This window comes from Rousettus aegyptiacus, unplaced genomic scaffold (genome assembly GCF_014176215.1).
Source record: "Rousettus aegyptiacus isolate mRouAeg1 unplaced genomic scaffold, mRouAeg1.p scaffold_m13_p_6, whole genome shotgun sequence".
Taxonomy (NCBI): Eukaryota; Metazoa; Chordata; class Mammalia; order Chiroptera; family Pteropodidae; genus Rousettus; species Rousettus aegyptiacus.
The window spans coordinates 100,498,952-100,515,292 of record NW_023416309.1 but is presented as its reverse complement, the minus strand read 5'-3'; the positions used below and the strand labels follow the sequence as shown (position 1 = coordinate 100,515,292).

Genomic DNA, 16,341 nt, shown 5'->3' with positions numbered 1-16,341 from the left:
TTCCCACCCCCCATCCGCGCCCCCTCCTCACCCTCTTTTCCCATGGGAACTAGAAAGTTCCCCTGAACTAAATGGCCTATGGGAGTGCTCGTAGAGAGAAGCAGGGGTAGGGGTGGTGCAGGAAGATAAGTGGGGGCAGCTTTGTGGCAATCCCAGAATGCCCAGAACTTTTGCCCATTTATTTATTTCAAAAAGTAATTAAGTACCCACTATGCACAAAACGTAGTGGCAACACTTTTATTCATTTATCTGTTCACATACTTTCTGAATGTATCCTGCCTATTAGGCCTGGAGTATATAATAGTAAATAAAAAACAGCCACATGGAGCTTACAATCTAGTGTTAATCTAGTCATTAACAAGAGAATCACAAATATGTAATTGCCAATGTGCTAAGTGATTGAAAGAAAGAGTACTTGATAGCTATGAAAACATGAAATAGTGGAGCCGAGAACAAATGAGGCCAAAGAAGTGGGGAAGATCATGTCGAAGCCTGCTGCAGTTAAACCCACAAAAGATGGTAGTTTGAGCAAGAGCCGGAGTATTGGAGCTGGAGAAAACAGACTGATTTGAGATGCCCTATATGTCCACATCAGACCTCTCTCTTGGGGGACAAGGAAGGCAGACCAAGACCAAACTTCTCTACAGGTGACTCTTAGCCAGGACAACCCCTTACTTTGAACTTGAACAGAAGCAGAGGGATTTTGTCTGGGGTGTGTGTATACACCATTTAATGAACCCCAACTATGTTCTAGAACCAACATGGTCACATTTAAACTTCACAACAACCTGTGAGGTAGATGTCCTTTTCCATTTCACAGAAGAATCTTGAAAAGTGTAGGCGATATCCCCAAAGTCCAGGTGTAGCTGCATTCAAAGACTAGTTCGCTTCATTACATCTATGGCTCGGGACCTGTGATGTCCTGAACTCACTGTTTCTCCCTCTAGTTTAGTTTTCATTTTTGCAGCTACCAGGAGGGGCCCTTAAGCCTCTATGGGCAGAAGGAAAGGCCGAATTCCGCAGCTAGAACACCTCCTTTGGATCAGAACTAGAGAGTGTGAGCCTTGTTTCCCGACGGAAGGGGGAAAAAAAAAAAGATCCGTGAGATCGGAAGTTGCGTGTCGCATCCCTGCGCCGGCTTCCCTGGAGGGGGTGAGGCCACAGCGGACTGCCCTTCCCCAAGATGGCGTCGAAGGTGATTTCGCGACGGTGGATGCTGCAGCTGCTCATGCAGTTGGGCTCAGTGTTGCTCACACGCTGTCCCTTTTGGGGCTGCTTCAGCCAGCTCATGCTGTACGCCGAGAGGGCCGAGGCGCGCCGGTGAGCGGCCCTACGCGGTTACCCATCGCGTTGAGGGGCAGTACGGCGCGTTCCAGGAACAGGGATGCGGTGAAGTGGGGAAGAAGTTGGGGCCCAGAAGTTGGGACCCTTGGACTGGGAGGAATGGGGACCTCAGACTTGTTAGGAGCTCAGGTCTAGAGCAAAGTGGGTATTGAACATATTGCGGGGGTTCTGGCCATGAGAGGGGGCTCCGGTTTGGGGGAGCAGTGGAGCTGGCGGGAAGTCAGGGGGTCTCAACGTTCTTCCCCCCGCTTCATTCTGTCGTTGTTGCTTTCCCACTCCCGGCTTGCAGGAAGCCCGACATCCCAGTGCCCTACCTGTACTTCGACATGGGGGCGGCTGTGCTGTGCGCCAGTTTCATGTCCTTCGGGGTGAAGCGGCGCTGGTTCGCTCTGGGGGCCGCACTCCAGCTGGCTATTAGCACCTACGCCGCCTACATCGGGGGCTATGTCCACTACGGGGACTGGCTGAAGGTGAGCGCCTCGGCCCCGGGGAGGACTTCCTTAGGGTAATGGGGAGCCTGAGGCCATTTCCTGGGACAGTTGGGGCATTGCGTGATGTTAGCCAGATGCTCAGGGCGGATCCTGGGAAGGCCGAACTTCCAAGAGTGTGGAGATTATTATAGGCGGCAACAATGGAAGGATCTTATAGCCACACAAGCTTTCCTTTCAGAGTGTGGAAACAGGTCCAGGGATGGGAAACAGACTTACCCAAAGTCATACCACAGTAGTATTACAGATGGGACCAGAACCTTTTAAACCATTAGTTTAGTAATCTCAGACACATAGCACAAAATGAACCTTGGAGAGTGTCTGGTCCAACTGTCTGATTTTATGAAATTTAATTAATCCTAGTGCAGCATTTAAGTCTGTAACATCCAGAATTTGTGCCAGGCATTGCAGTTTTGGAGATAATCTGGGACAAAGGCACTACATGCAAGGAATGGACTGTCAGTAGGGGAGGCAGATGTGTGAACAGCTATAGGACAGTGAGATCAGTGCATTTTTTTGATGGAACAGATTATACTATATAGCGGAAGGAACATTGGGATTCGAGTCTGGAGACCTAGGGCTGAGAAGGGGCAACATTTGGTATCTGGGTTCTGCCACTTCCTTCCTGTAGGACCTTGGACAATTTTATTAACCTCTCTGGGCCACTTCTGATAAAAAGAATTATCTTTTACTGCTATACCTGCCCACCACACTTAGAAATGGTAAGAGAGTTTATCATACAGAAGGGGCTATGGAGAAATGGGCAGTTCTGTGCTCTGGGCAGCCAGGGGAAATGTGACGCTTGCAGTTCCTGATTGAGGTCCCTTGCCTTGGCCTAGGTCCGTATGTACTCACGCACAGTTGCCATCATCGGTGGCTTTCTTGTGCTGGCCAGCGGCGCTGGGGAGCTCTACCGGCGGAAACCCCGCAGCCGTTCCCTCCAGTCCACCGGCCAGGTCTTCCTGGGCATCTACCTCATCTGCTTGGTAGGTTGGGGAACTGTTGGCTGGAGGTGCTTGACTGGGAGTGAATGTGAGCCCATGCCTGGCAGAACCCAGGAGGTGGGCAGAATAAAGCCTTGTATATAGGTCCCGGTGGCCTGCCCCTGGGAATTGCCCCTGCCAGTTTCTGGGCCTCGGAGGCCCCCCAAGTGCTGGAGACCTGGCCAAGAGACCCTTCTTCCAATATTATTGACAGCAGGGAGAGAAAAGGCTAGATTGACAATTCACCCCCAGGCTTGAAAGCCAGGAGAACAAGATGGACTGGTTTTCTCATGGTTCCAGCTCCCAGAGGACTGGGGGAGGAGACAAAGAGCTTTGGTGAGGTTCAGGCTCCAGCTGGGACTCTGCCACTTAGAGCTGATGGGGCCTGCCCAAGGCACCAAGTTACAGTCCTTGCTCATGCCTTTACGGGAGACTAATACGGATGGGAACGAGAACAGGCCCCAGGCTGCTTGGCCTCATCTTAGTTACCGGGCACCATCTCCCACGTGTAGAGCTCTGGATTCAGAGATAAGAGCCCCAGTCTGACTGGAGACACATCCCCACCCTTCTGCGTTCCCAGGGGGAGAAGGGACATAGGCCCTAGCTTTATGGAGCTCCCTAGTCTGAGGGGGAGATGCAGGCCCTACTTTTAGAGACCACCAAGTCTGAGAGGGGAGTCAGAAGGCCTCCTTGCAGAGGATGACTTGCAGTGCCATCGTAGGGGTGGCCTTCCCCCAACAGACTCTTCAGCTTGTTGGAGAGTCTTAGAGGATGTTGTGTCTCTAGGCCTATTCACTGCAGCACAGCAAGGAGGACCGGCTGGCATATCTGAACCATCTCCCAGGAGGGGAGCTCACGATCCAGCTATTCTTCGTGTTGTATGGCGTCCTGGCCCTGGCCTTCCTGTCAGGCTACTATGTGACCCTGGCTGCCCAGATCCTGGCTGTACTGCTGCCCCCAGTCATGCTGCTCATTGATGGCAATGTTGCCTACTGGCACAACACACGACGCGTTGAGTTCTGGAACCAGATGAAGCTCCTTGGAGAGAGTGTGGGCATCTTTGGGGCCGCTGTCATCCTGGCCACTGATGGTTGAGTTGCACAGCAAGAGGCTGAGATGGGTACAGGACCCATTGAAGGCCACCCTACCTTCCACCTTGCTGGTCCAGTTATGTTTATTTATGCTTTTTGGTGTGTTTGTTTGATCCTTAGCTGTGTGTGTGTGTGTGTGTGTGTGTGTGTGTAAGGTGGGTCTGTTCCCCAATTCCTGGGCTTAGCCCTTGGGGCAGAGAGCCCTCATGACGATGCCTTACAGGTTTTTTTTCCTGTTTGTTAGGAGGAGAGCTGAGGCTGGCTGTTTCTCGGGTCTCCTGTCCCAGAGAACGGAGTAAGGCAGGGGTAGGGTGGGGGTACTGAGAGTGGGAGACAGAGGAAAGAAGACCGAGAACCAGAAGTGAGTGAAAGTGAAAAATTCCTTTTTGAACTTGGCAGATGAAGCGAGGCTCCATAGTGCTTTTCAGAGACTAAGAGTGAGTATATATATTTACACGTAGATCAGCCCAGGAGGAGCAGTGGGGCTGGACTTCACAGAAGCCAGTGTATGGGCTTCATAGGTTGTTAGGGCATGTCAGGGGGTGAAATAGCACTGGCCGTCACGCACCTTGAGAGCAGAGCAGGCCCCAGTGTCCTCGGGCGTGCAGGGGTGGAGCAGGCAGCAGCTAACTTGCGGCCTCCTGCCTTCTGTTTCCAACTCCATGGTTGGCCTGGTGAGGGTGAGTGCCCTCCCAAATACCAGACCACACGATTCTCCAAAAATAAACATTTTATATAGAGATTTGGCTTTGCTCCTCTGTTCTCCCCATGGGGCACTTTGCTGTTGGCTGGGACTGATCTTTGTTTTCTTGACAGTATCCGGTTAAGCCCTGCCTTGGTCCTCACGTGATCTTTCCCCTGTTCTGAGAGTTCCCACCATCCTTTGGCTCTCTTTTCAAGAATTTCCTAATTTTCCCTGTAGTGTATGCTTTGACCTTTCACCTCAATCCCTCTTGTAGCTTTTATTCCCCTCCTCATTTGGTGCCAACTGTTTTTGAAGAAATCTTTGGTGAGCGCAACTAGAAGGAGAGAACTAACATTAAGTGTCCACTGTGAGGCTGAGGTGTTTACATTTTACAGATGAAGATATGGAGGCTTACAGAAGGTAACAGCTTGCCTCAAGCCACAGAGCAAATCCAGCCACAGAACTGGATTCTAGGTCAAGTCTGTCTAATGCCCATGCCCAGATGGGTACTCAACACCACCCCTCTCCTGAGGGAAGACAGCAGCCGCTGTTGGAGTTCGGTTTTCTCACAGCCCCTCATGTGCCATGGTGGTCTCTTAATTGACCCTCTCCCTACTTGTTCATGCACCCCCTGACAGAAAAAAGTCCCAACTATTGGCACACCGTGGGGGTCAAAGATGTTGAAACCTCTAGCTTTGGACTTCTGCCAGTCCGAGGTGTTCTGCTGTCACGAAGATGGAGACACTAGTGGAGCCTAGGACAAACCTGAACTGGAGCTGGGGCTGCTGCTGGTCTGGTCTGTGGAATGGAGAATGTTTCCTAACTTAGGATGAGGGGAGCCCCTCTGGGGGCTGTGTTGAGGGAGATGGTGTCAGCATTCATCCTGGGGGCCCTCCATCTCATTTAGCACCTCTGTTCCCTCTAGGAGCCCCTGGTTCCTCAGCCTCAAGATTTTGCTCCTAGAGGAACACTGCTCATTTCCTTTTACATGTGAGCTAACTCAGACAAGTATTTGCATTTTAATTGAGGCCTCCGGAAAAGTTACAAGACCCCAAAAAATGAAAATGCATGGTAGAATATCAGGCAGATAGGGGTGATGTTTTAGGCCAGGGAGCCTCAGAACACAGCACAGAGGCCACAGAAACTGGCCCATTCTTAAGTTTAGGCTTCAAAGGCAAGACTCCCCCCACCCCCACCCCCAATCCCTAGACTGAAAATTGAAGGCCATCTGGTTGTGGCTTTGGAGCATGTGGAGGTTTGGGGTGGGCCCTTCTCCTTCCTGTGCTTGTCCCACTTTGGCCCCATGGACAGAGTAGAGTAGGGGGTTGCTTCTTCCTCTGCAGATCACTCAGCCAACAAACATGTGGCTGCCTGGTGTTACCTCCAGGCGTGGTTTTTGGTCTTCCCTGGCTATCCCAGGGCCTGCAGGGCTGGTGGTGAGGGTCAGCTGCCTGGGTCAGAAGGTGGCTTGCAGAAGGAGTCCGGAAGCCCCTTGGCGTGGTTGACCAGCTCATAGGAGTCTCGGATATCAGCCAGGCCAAACCAGAAAAAGATCCACTGCTTGTTGGAGAAGCTGCCATCACTGTGCTTGAAGTACCTGGGGGGTGGGGGGTGGGGGGTGGGGAGCTTTTAGGATAAGGCTAGTGCTCACTACTCTCTAGTTCATTTATTGAGGACTTAACTACATGCTAGGCTGCCTCCATTGATCTGCTAGGACCTGTTGTGTGTTATCTCATTTTACCCTCACAGCAGCAGCCAAGACGTGGTCATATTAGGCTTTCACAGAGAAGCAACTAAAGCAGAAAAGTCTGGTAACTTGCCAGTCCCTCTGCTATAGTTAGAGTGAGGACATCCCTGCTCTCTTCACACTGCCTTGGCTATGCAGCCAGGGAAGGGGTTCTTGTTCACCATTTGGGAGCCACAGGGTAGTGGGGCGTGAGGGGATAGTTGCTGAAGTGAAGAGGTGGGGGGTGGAGTTCTGCTGGTGGTGCAGTGGGCCTGGGGTCAGAGTTGGCAATTGTGCCTAGAATGGAACCTGAAAGGTCAGGATTTCTCAGGACCCTGAGAGAGTTGGGGGTGTCACTCCCTTCAAGGAATCCACTGTCACAAGGCAGGGAGGAGTTAAGTGTGGTCTGCCTCTGAGGAAATCTCAGGCTCCCTATGTGGGCTGCTCCCTGGGGAATGTGTGGCTAGTCAAAGAAGGAGATTCCCAGCCTTCCTTGCTCTGGACCCCTGGGGAAATGGGGAGGGCGGGACCTACCAGGGATTGATGGGGTTCGTGACTCGAGAGCGCCAGAAAAGCGTCTGCAGGTCCTGGCGCAGGCACTCCCACAGCATCTGACCGGAGCCTTGGCCCTGGCGGCTGGAGCTCACTACAAACTTGTCCAGATACGGGGTGCCCCCCAGTACGGGCTCCGTGGTCAGAATGGCTGCAGCGTTGTACCTGACGCAGAAGGGAGAGTCAGTCTGGGACCGCTCCTTGGTCCGAACCTGCCCAGCTCTATCCCTTGGTCCCTACCCCCTGGAGTCCGCAGGCTCACCCCTCAGAGACGTAGACAGAGTGCAGCCGTGGGCGCAGCGAGGCCAAATAGTCGTCGCGGAGCTTCTTGCCGAAGCTGGTGTTGACCAGGTTCACCAGGCGGCCCTGGTCCAGGCTGTCCAGGCTGCGCACTCGCAGCATCCTCTCGGCATTCTTGAACAGGGTCCCGGACCCTGGGGGGTGGGACGGAGGAGGAGGTTTAGCCTGAGAACTAAGTCTCATCCACTCCTCGGTTTGGCCGGCCTCGTAGGGGTACCAGATAGGACGGGGGCTGGTGAGACAATTACTCTCTTTGGGAGATCTCCCCCAATGAAATGCTTTCTGTGGTCTGCATAGATTGTGAGTGTGATATTCACTCAAGGAGATGCATTTAACAGGCAGTTTGCCCTTAAGTTCAGCCCGCTGACTGTAGTCCCACCTACTTCCCTAGTCCCGCCTCTCTCACGATACCATGTCCCGCCCCGCCCCTGGTCCCGCCCACTTTCAGCCCCCTCCTTTCCACGTGGTTCTGGACCCCAAGCCACGCCTTCTATGGTTCTTCCCACACACCCTCAAGTCATGTCCGGCTGTTTGGTTTCTCGCAAGTTCCAGCCCAGTCAGGTCCACCTCCTTGCTCACCATCACTAGGTTCGGTGAGAGCAGGAAGCCTTTGTTGTGGCGTCCCCCTGCGGCCTCCTTACCAGAGGGGAGCCTGCTTCTCTTCACCCCACCCCAGTGTGGCCTGCGCTTACTCCCGGGACCCAGCCCGTGGCCCTCACCCTTGTTGCTGAAGAGCTCGGTGAGCAGTGTGTTGGCGGTGGTGATGGCGGCCGAGGAGTGGTGGGGCAGGCGGCTGAGCAAGTCCACGATGAGCTGAATCTGCTGCCGTTCTTTGTTGCTCACCCACTTGGCGCTGGTCACCAGGTCCAGATCAGCAGGCAGGTTCACGTTGCTCAGGACCTGCGCCCGGAGCCGGCCATGGACCACCCTGCCCCACGGACCTCTCTTTGCTTAACCCTTTTCCCCTTTCCTCCTCCTAGAGTCCTTGGCCAGGGAGGACTCAGATGTTGGCACTATGGTGAACCTGTCCCTGACACTCCATTGCCGACCCACCCAGCTTAAGAATGGCTCTGGGGGCCGTCAGGGGGGCGTTCAAGGGGTGCAAGAGAGGGGCTCAGCCAGGCCCAGAGTCACAGAAAGTGGGACCTGAAATAAGGGGACACACCTTGTGGCTGCTATCCCGCAGGCCTCCTGTGGTATTGAGAAAGATGATTTTGGTGGGCTGCAGCTCTTTTGCCAGCGCCGCGGTCACCTCCAGTGAGTCAAGAAGCACAGAGCGGCGGGCGGTTGTCTCCCCAATGGGACACAGGATAGGGATGCTGCCCGACTCCAGGCACCACTGAAGCAGGTCAGTCTCCACCGAGACGACGCCGCCATAGCTGTGGGCCAGAAATGGTGTTCCGGAGGGCCGCCTCCATTGATCTGGGGCAGGGCGGGCGCAGTCCGTGTAATCTGAGGACACCATGGCAAGCAGGGGTGGCACTAACCTGGCATGGGGGGCTGGCTCAGCTGCGCCCAGCACCGATCCCCCCCCAAAAAAGGGCACAGCGGTGGCTGCGTTGTGCCTCAGTGCATCCACCAGCACCTTGCAGCTCTGGGAAAGCTGTGCCTTGGCCTCCCGGAAGGAAAGACAGCCTGAGGGAGCCGTGGGAGCTGGCAGCCCCAGGACCACCAGAGGCTTCATGTCCATGCGCTGCAGGAAGGCCAAGGCGAAGGCCAGGCTGGATACAGTGAGCCGGCCCTTGAGCACCTCCTCATCCACCTGCGGAGGAATGGGCGTTCAGCAGGCGCAATACCGGCCCTGACTCCTGTTGCACAGGCTTGATCCTACAGGCTGGCCCACAGGGCCCTCTGGGTGTCCTCACCCTACCCTGGAGCTGTCAGGCCCCATTTCTTGCCACCAGCACTCACCTGCTCCGCCCTTTGCCCTGTTGGGTCTTGTCGTCCCCTTATCTCACACTAGTATTCCACCCTCCGCTCCTCCCCGCGACCTTGGACTCTAGGACACCTTGGGGGGAGGGATGACTCAGGTGACTCCAGTCCGGTCCAGGTTCCCCACTTGCCATCTGAACCCCTAACTGCGCGCCTGGTGGGAGGCATTCTTCAGTGCATCACACTCGGTGGGGTAGTGTCCCTAGGCTCCTTACTCCGGCTGAGCACGAAACTTTTGGAAGAGTTCAAAGCCTCGCCCAGTCCCCGGCCCCCGGCCCGGGTCCGTAGAGCCCCTTCCCGGTTCCAATCCGCAGAGTCTGCAGAATCTGCAGTTGGTCCTGCCATGACTGGCGACATGTCGTCGCTACACAACCCCCATCCCTTGCTGTGACATGGTCAGCGCCGGGCTCTGCTCACCTCGATGACCGCGAAGGGCTTGTCTGGCGGGGGGTGGCAGGTTTGGAATTGCGTGAGCCAGTGGCGCGCCTCCCCGGGGCTGCCCCCGCACTGGTTCAGGAAGGCCTGGATGTCCCGCTGTACCAGCGAGCGGCTGCCTGGGGCCTCAGCGGATTCGCGGGGCACCGGGGGCGCGGGGAGCGGCGTCCACGATGACTCTTCTGCTGCAGGCGAGTGGTCTTCATCCGCGCTCACAGCCTCCTTTACTGCAGATGGCGCGGAAGCCCAGGAAGTGCTGAGCCGGCGGCCGGGGCTGGCGCCCCTCGCTGCTCGCTGCCGAGCGCTCCCATTCAACCTCTGGGTGCCCGCATTCCCTCGTGGGGTGCGCAGCCTCCCGCCCACAGCGGTGGCCCGCAGAGCCCAGGCTAACCGCACCGTCGCCATGACAACCAAACCCTCTCGGCTCCTTCCTCCCCCCCACCCCACACACACATACACACACACACACACACACACACACACGAGCGACCGTCTGTCTCGAGCTCCAGGCTCTGGGGGCTCTTAACCTGCTGCGGGGTGGAGCTGGACCTGCAGGAGCCGGGCGCGGCAGGGGGGCGGAGTCGCCTCTGGGTGCGTTTGAAGAGGGTCAGACCACGTTTCAGGGGGCGGGGCCCACAGGATCCTCCGCCCCTGGGGGGGGCCGAAACCCACTAGCGAGGATCACGTGGACAAGATAAAGGGTGCCGAGAGTCTTTAATCTGCTGCCAAGGCCCGTTCCTGGAAGGGCTCGGTGGACCCAGGGATGGCTTTGGGGGTCTGCGGGAGGTCTTCGATGATTTAAGGGGAATCTGACTAGGGTAGGAGAGAAGAGCCAGGGCAGGGATGGGTCTGTCCCGTTGTCTGAGCTCAAAGAAGATTGGAATCATGAAATTACCAGGGTTTGTTAAACTCCAGCTACTGGGTACCACCTTGAAGAATTTTGTCATATCTTCAAATTATCCCTTATTCTTATTAAAATTTTTCTTTAAACTTAAAATGTATCCATATCAGGACTATAACTAGAATGCCAGTATCACTGACCATAAACAGAAAAAGGTTTTAAGAATAAAGTGAGAACAAAACAATTTATTAAATTCCAGCTGGATTGTGTTACCTGCTCTCTTGGTAACACAGATTAACAAGTGCCAGATGTTAAAGATACTCTAGCACCCTGGGAGGCTTTCTCCCCGTAGACATAATGAATAGCTGATAATAGCTGACACATGTAGAATGCCATGCACTGTGCAAAGCACTTCATAATTCTTTTAATCCCCGCAATGAGTCCAGAATGGGTATTATTATTGTTCTCATTTTACATATAAAGAAACTGAGGCACAGAAGTATGTGAGTGCCAAGTTCACTCAGCTCATAAGCAGTGGAGCTGGTCTTTGAAGCAAAGCATTTCTGATACAGATCCATGTTCTGAAGCTAGATTTTAAAAGAATTTGGAAACTCATTGTTAACTTATTACTGTATCCTTGTGCTGCCTAAAGGCTCTGCAGTTGTACACATCCTACACTGGGTATGCTCTGATTAATGGAGTCTCCCCCCACCTCCATTGTTACAGAGGAGGAAACAAACTGTAGAGGGGTGATGTCTTGACCAAGGTCACACAGCTTTAGTGTCAAGGCCAGACCCTAGGCATCCTAAGTTTCCACTCCCTGCTCATACCTTCCTTATGTGTAGCTAGCTCTGTACTACTCATGCTAGGCTTCTGGGACTCTGCCTGAATGGGGATCAATGGCCTGGGCTACTTCTCTCCTGAATATCCCAGAGGATGCTGGGTAAGTGCTCCAAGCCCTTCTGGGGTTTCCCTTCCAGCACACACATACAGGTACATGTATGAACATGCCCACTCCCAGACAGGGGACTCCTGGCAGGGGGAGGAGGAGCTGATCTTTGTGACCTCCTCCATTAACTTTTCCACTTTCCTACTTAGAAATCCTGGATTCTAACAGGGAGTGAGGCAATGGCATAGAGGGTCTGTACTCCCTAGCCAGTGGGGCCACCTTCAGGGCTTTCTTTCTCTTCCCACTTTACTGCTGCCAGTCCCTCCCATCCCCCAACACATACACAGACACTTCCCAGAATCCACCACAGGAAGTGGTCCTAGCCCCTGAGGCACAATCGTCTTCCTCCCCTCTGCCCTCAGAACCCCCAATCTCAGAGGTGCTTCCCCTCCAGGGCTCTGTATCTGAACGTCTCATCAGCGTCCACCTTCCTCTGCCCATTTGCACTCAGGATTCTTCCTCAGTCTTCCTCTCCCTTTGCTGTTCTGGGTCTCTACCCCTGCACTGGCCTCTCTTTACTCCTTCCCACCCAAATGTATGTCCCTTCCAGGTCCTTCCCCCAAGCTGTGGCTGAGTCCAGTCTCCTGCCAACTTGGGGCCCCCAGGGAGAGCAAGCAAGGATGGCCTCTCTTCAGACTGGGGGCTTCCTGAGGGCCAACAGCATCAGCCCCATTTCCCCTGGGTCATGGCGCAGACACTGATCAGGGAGCGGCTTCTCACTCCTTTGGGCTTCAGCCCAGAGGGCTGTGGCCCCAGGCATCCAATGGGGCACAGGGATACCCCAAGTAGATGATTAACCACAGGCCCAGCCAGTGACCCTGGGGCTACTTTGTCTCCATTTTCTCTCCCTGGGGAAGGTGAGCCTTTGGTTGGGAACTGGTCCTGCTTTCTGGAGGAAATGAGTGTGGGTGTTTGGGGTCAATACCCCTACCTGACCCCACCTCAGGCCCTCTGAACTGAAGGCCTACAGTATTATTGTTGGCCTCTGGTTCTACTCCAATTTTCTTTTTTTCCCCTCTGAAGCTGGCTGTTGTTTTATTTTTCTTTTCAGAGCAAAGCATGTTGTCACTGTGTCCAGAATCAGGCTCCTGGCTTCTTGCAGTTAGAAGCAGACACATCCATTTGAGACCATACCCATTTACCCATGTATAGAGGCACATGGCCACACTCATTCACATACCAGATTGGTGTCTGTCATGTGAGAAGTGTTTAGTAAAATGAGTGAATGAGGAGAAGACAGAGAGAAAGAAGTAAAGCCTGGGGAAAGCGAAGTCTAGCTTTGGTTTGTGGGGTCTGTGGAATTGCGTTTGTGGCGTTGGACCTAGGACTGCATGGACAGCCCCAAGGTGGTCTTTTCATCTGTGAAGAAGTGGAGCCCAATGGTTGCTGTCTCAGAGATGGACCTGGAGGGTGTGACAAATGGGAGTGTTCAAAGGCCTTTTCAGTCAGCCAGTTTTTCTGAGCACATACTATGCGCCAGAGGCTGAACAAGGTGCTCTGAGGATACAGTCTCATTTTTCCAGGCTGGAAGTCAGAAGGCCTGTGCTCTGCCACTTCCTAGGCTGCAAAGGTTTGGGCAAGACATTTAACTTCCCTGAGCCTCAGTTTTCTCACCTGTAAAATGGGAGAAAGAGAATAAAACTTAATCTTATTGCATCGTGGTCAAGATGAAAAGTTCTCCATGGGCATGCAGTCAGCAAATCTAGACCATGGGAAACTTTATAGGACAAATGACCTGGTTTCTTCAACAATTAAGTTGCAAGACATAGAGTAGGAGAGGGAAGGATGAATGTACAGATTAAAAAATATATTTTAAAGTCTCTTTTAATCATTTGGGTTTTGATTCAAACAAACCATAAAAAATTATATAATCAGAGACATTTGAGCACAAAGGATATTTGAAATATTTTAGGTGTCATTATGATCATGTGCTATGTTTTTAAAAATATCCCATATCTTTTCGTCTACACACTGAATATTTATAGGTGAAATGGTAATATGCCTTGAATTTGCTTCAAAGTAACTATGGAGGTGAGAAAGTGGCTGGGGGAACAGATGAAACAAGACTGGTCGTGAGTTAGGAGTTGACATTTGTTGAAGCTGGACAGTGGGTACAGGGGGTTCATTATACTACCTCTCCACTTTTGCGTAGGCCTGGACATCTTCAAAAAAAAAAATAAATAAATAAGGTTCAAAGAATTCCCTTATGCACAAGTTCCCAGTCTGACATCATGTAAATGCTCAGTAAAAGTTAGTTTGCTTCCTCCAGGCATAGTTTTCCTCCAAGGCACAAATCTGTGAAATATTGAATTCTGCAAATATATATATAGTACAAGGTGGAGAAGGGAGACCCTGATTGGTGGTGGATCTATATGTTCGGTTCTAAGTGTGCTATGAGCCTCTTGTCCAGCAGGGGGCTCCCTACTATCTGCCTCTCTCTGGCTGCTGTCCTGGGCGGTTGTTAAAAGGAAGAGATCAGCAGTGTAAGAGAGGTGTCCCGGACAGAAAAATCTAATAGAGACCTTCTCTCTGATTAGAAGAAGGAGAGAAAGAGAGGGAGAAGGAGAGGGAGAAGGAGAGGGAGAAGGAGAAGGAAAGGGAGAGAGAGAAGAATTTGTCAGCGACCCTATGATAGAAAGTGTCTTCAGGTTACAATCTCTGGAGACTGGAGGTAGTTAGGAAAGGCTACTATCCTGATAATAGCAAACTCTTCCTCAGGTACTGTTCCAAGCATGTGATATGTATTTACTTAGTTCTAACAATAATGCCATGAAATAGGTATTACCATTTTTAAGGAGATCCTAGGAGGCTGGTTTCAGACAAGTGGAGATAAGGTGCTTTCAGGGCACAGGTAGAGCTTCCTAGCAGACAACTGGAAAAGGGGCCCGGAGCTCAGGAGAGAGGTTAGAGTTGGGGAGGCCCTGGAGAGGTGATAGACAAAGTCCCTAAGTGTGGGCATGTGCTGCCAGGAGGGGGCTGCAGAAGGAGGAGCCTGAAATGGAGAGGCTGGATGAGCCCAGAGTAGGAGGCCCATGAGGAGTCACCCAGAATCCCTGGGTGGAGATGCTTCAGGAAGTAAGGCGCAACCCAGAGTGTAGACGCCGCAAAGCCTGAGAAAAGGCCTTTGGCTTCACTCCTCAGAGACGCTTCCATTTCAGTGGGGTGGTGGGGAGTAGGGTGAGGAAGCCAGGTGTCAGAGGGTTGGGGAGGGTTCTGGAATGAGACCATAGCATGGAACTCCTGGGGAAATTGTGCTGGAGAAAGAAGCAGAGCCTGGTTGCTCAAAGTGTGGTCCATGGCACCACCTGGGAGCCTGTTAGAAATTCAGACTCTGGGGCCCACTCTCAGCCTGCTGAATGAGAATCTGCACTTTAATGAGACCCCAGGGGATTCTATGTGCATTAAAGTCCAAAAAATTTTGTGGAGCAGAGACGTAAGCTGGTCCAGAGAGGTCGACAAAGATGGCACTCAGAATAGGGATGTCCCTAGTGAGTATGAAGTGAAGACGCTGGGGCGGAGCTGGACTGAGGGGTGTTGCAGGTGAGTGTTTAGGGCTGTGCAGGGCTTAGGGTGCTATGTGGGACTCTGTTAAGGTAGTGTAGTGAGAAGTGGTACTTCCTGTCCCATGGCTGTATGCTCCGAGGTACCCATCTATGTGCCTCCCAGAGGAGAGAGAAGTGTGTGGAGGTGTTGTGTGTCTGTGTGTGTGTGAGGGTGAGGTGTGGGACAGAGCTCCTGTGTGACTTTTGTATGTTTTTGTGTTTTCACATGTTAAAAAAGGTCAACCTATGGAAATTTCATATGGTTCATCCTAAAATGTGCATGTTCCAAAGTGAGGTGATGTGTAGGTAGGGAACTGTGCGGTATCAGGAAACTGTCCTAAGGATGAATAGTCAGCCTCATGGCCTGGAAACTCAGAGCACCAGGTCCCAACAAGTAAGATCACGGATTTCATTGTGCGCCTGCAGGTTGCAATTACACACTATTGCCACGAGGGGGCAATGCCGGCTCGGCCACTTCGTATCAGGTCCGGATGGATCCCCGACTGGACGCGCTGGGTCGGGCTGCAGTGTCAAGATCCCCAAAGTAAAGCAATCCACAAGAAGGGCGAATGGAAACCGGCCCTGGGAGGCTGGGGTGGGGGTCGATTTCCTGGTGCTCAGGCTTACTCCTTCTCCTCCTGGATTCTGGCTATCCCCACCCTCAACCAATGCCTTGCCAGAGCCTTCGCGGGCCTCTTTGGGATCCCGATACTCCAACCCTTTTCCATGAAAACCCAGCCCAGGGTTGCGGGAGTGATGGTGCAGCCTAAGGGAGGAGTCGGGGGCAAAGGCACTAGAAGGAGTAGGAGGTTTTATTTGGGGCAAAGGTGGGAAGAGGGGCCTCAAGTATCCTCAGCCGGGACACATTAATGGAGTGTCCACTGTACTCAGCAGGGTGTTGGACGAGTGGACCCTGGCATAGGGAGCGGTATTTGTTTTGATCTGTTGTCAGAACAAGCGGATTCAAATCCAAGCCTCAAAGACTGGCCTCAGGCTCGCTTTCCTCGTCTGATACCTTACCGGTTGCTGAGAAACCCCAGGGGAATACTAACCGGCGTTCACTGACTTGCCTGTTGGTGTGGTGCGGCAGCGGAAGGGCAAAGCAGAGGGCACGTTGAGGCCAGAGGTGTAGATGCGGGTTAAGTAGACCAGGGGCCCCTCGGCAGGGTTTTGAGGGGAATGGCCTGATCCCCGCTGGGCTTTTGGAAGATTAGGAATGGATTCGGGGATAGGGTAGGAGTGGTGGGGCGGTGGGTGGATCGCTGGCAGAGAGACCAGGATCCTGACAATGAAACTGGAAAGAGGAGCTGGGGTTACAATTAGGATTTACTTTTTTTTTTTTTAAAGCAAACCTTTTTATTATAAAATTAACAGGAAAATTACTAAAAACTGAATAAATGGAAACTACCTAGCCTACTAATACCTGCTGTTTGCATTTGGTCTATTTCTTTCCAAGCTTTTTGTATACACTTT

At 52.8% G+C, this 16,341-nt stretch overlaps 2 protein-coding genes across 2 annotated transcripts; one reads left to right on the top strand and one right to left on the bottom strand.

Annotated features, from left to right (window-relative positions):
- Positions 1-1,151: 1,151 nt before the first annotated feature.
- On the top strand, positions 1,152-4,646 carry TMEM101 (transmembrane protein 101). The gene is made up of 4 exons (XM_016139674.2): positions 1,152-1,320; positions 1,634-1,814; positions 2,672-2,818; positions 3,602-4,646. The coding sequence occupies exons 1-4, from the start codon at positions 1,184-1,186 to the stop codon at positions 3,908-3,910; spliced, it is 774 nt and encodes a 257-aa protein (XP_015995160.1). The 5' UTR covers positions 1,152-1,183; the 3' UTR covers positions 3,911-4,646.
- On the bottom strand, positions 4,001-10,068 carry NAGS (N-acetylglutamate synthase). The gene is made up of 7 exons (XM_016139673.2): positions 9,519-10,068; positions 8,657-8,931; positions 8,335-8,548; positions 7,889-8,069; positions 7,132-7,303; positions 6,852-7,034; positions 4,001-6,188 (listed from the first exon to the last, which is right to left on the bottom strand). Exons 1-7 carry the CDS (start codon positions 9,939-9,941, stop codon positions 6,035-6,037), a joined length of 1,602 nt encoding a protein of 533 aa, XP_015995159.2. The 5' UTR covers positions 9,942-10,068; the 3' UTR covers positions 4,001-6,034.
- Between the last annotated feature and the right edge of the window lie 6,273 nt (positions 10,069-16,341).

Excerpts from the sequence above, each read along its gene's own strand:
- TMEM101 (XM_016139674.2), top strand. The coding sequence starts at position 1,184 with ATGGCGTCGAAGGTGATTTCGCGACGGTGGATGCTGCAGCTGCTCATG. Across the intron at positions 1,321-1,633 it reads GAGAGGGCCGAGGCGCGCCG|GAAGCCCGACATCCCAGTGC; the intron begins GTGAGCGGCCCT and ends CCCGGCTTGCAG. Across the intron at positions 2,819-3,601 it reads GCATCTACCTCATCTGCTTG|GCCTATTCACTGCAGCACAG; the intron begins GTAGGTTGGGGA and ends TTGTGTCTCTAG.
- NAGS (XM_016139673.2), bottom strand. The coding sequence starts at position 9,941 with ATGGCGACGGTGCGGTTAGCCTGGGCTCTGCGGGCCACCGCTGTGGGC. Across the intron at positions 8,932-9,518 it reads AGCCCTTCGCGGTCATCGAG|GTGGATGAGGAGGTGCTCAA; the intron begins GTGAGCAGAGCC and ends ATTCCTCCGCAG. Across the intron at positions 7,035-7,131 it reads TCTGTCTACGTCTCTGAGGG|GTACAACGCTGCAGCCATTC; the intron begins GTGAGCCTGCGG and ends CTTCTGCGTCAG.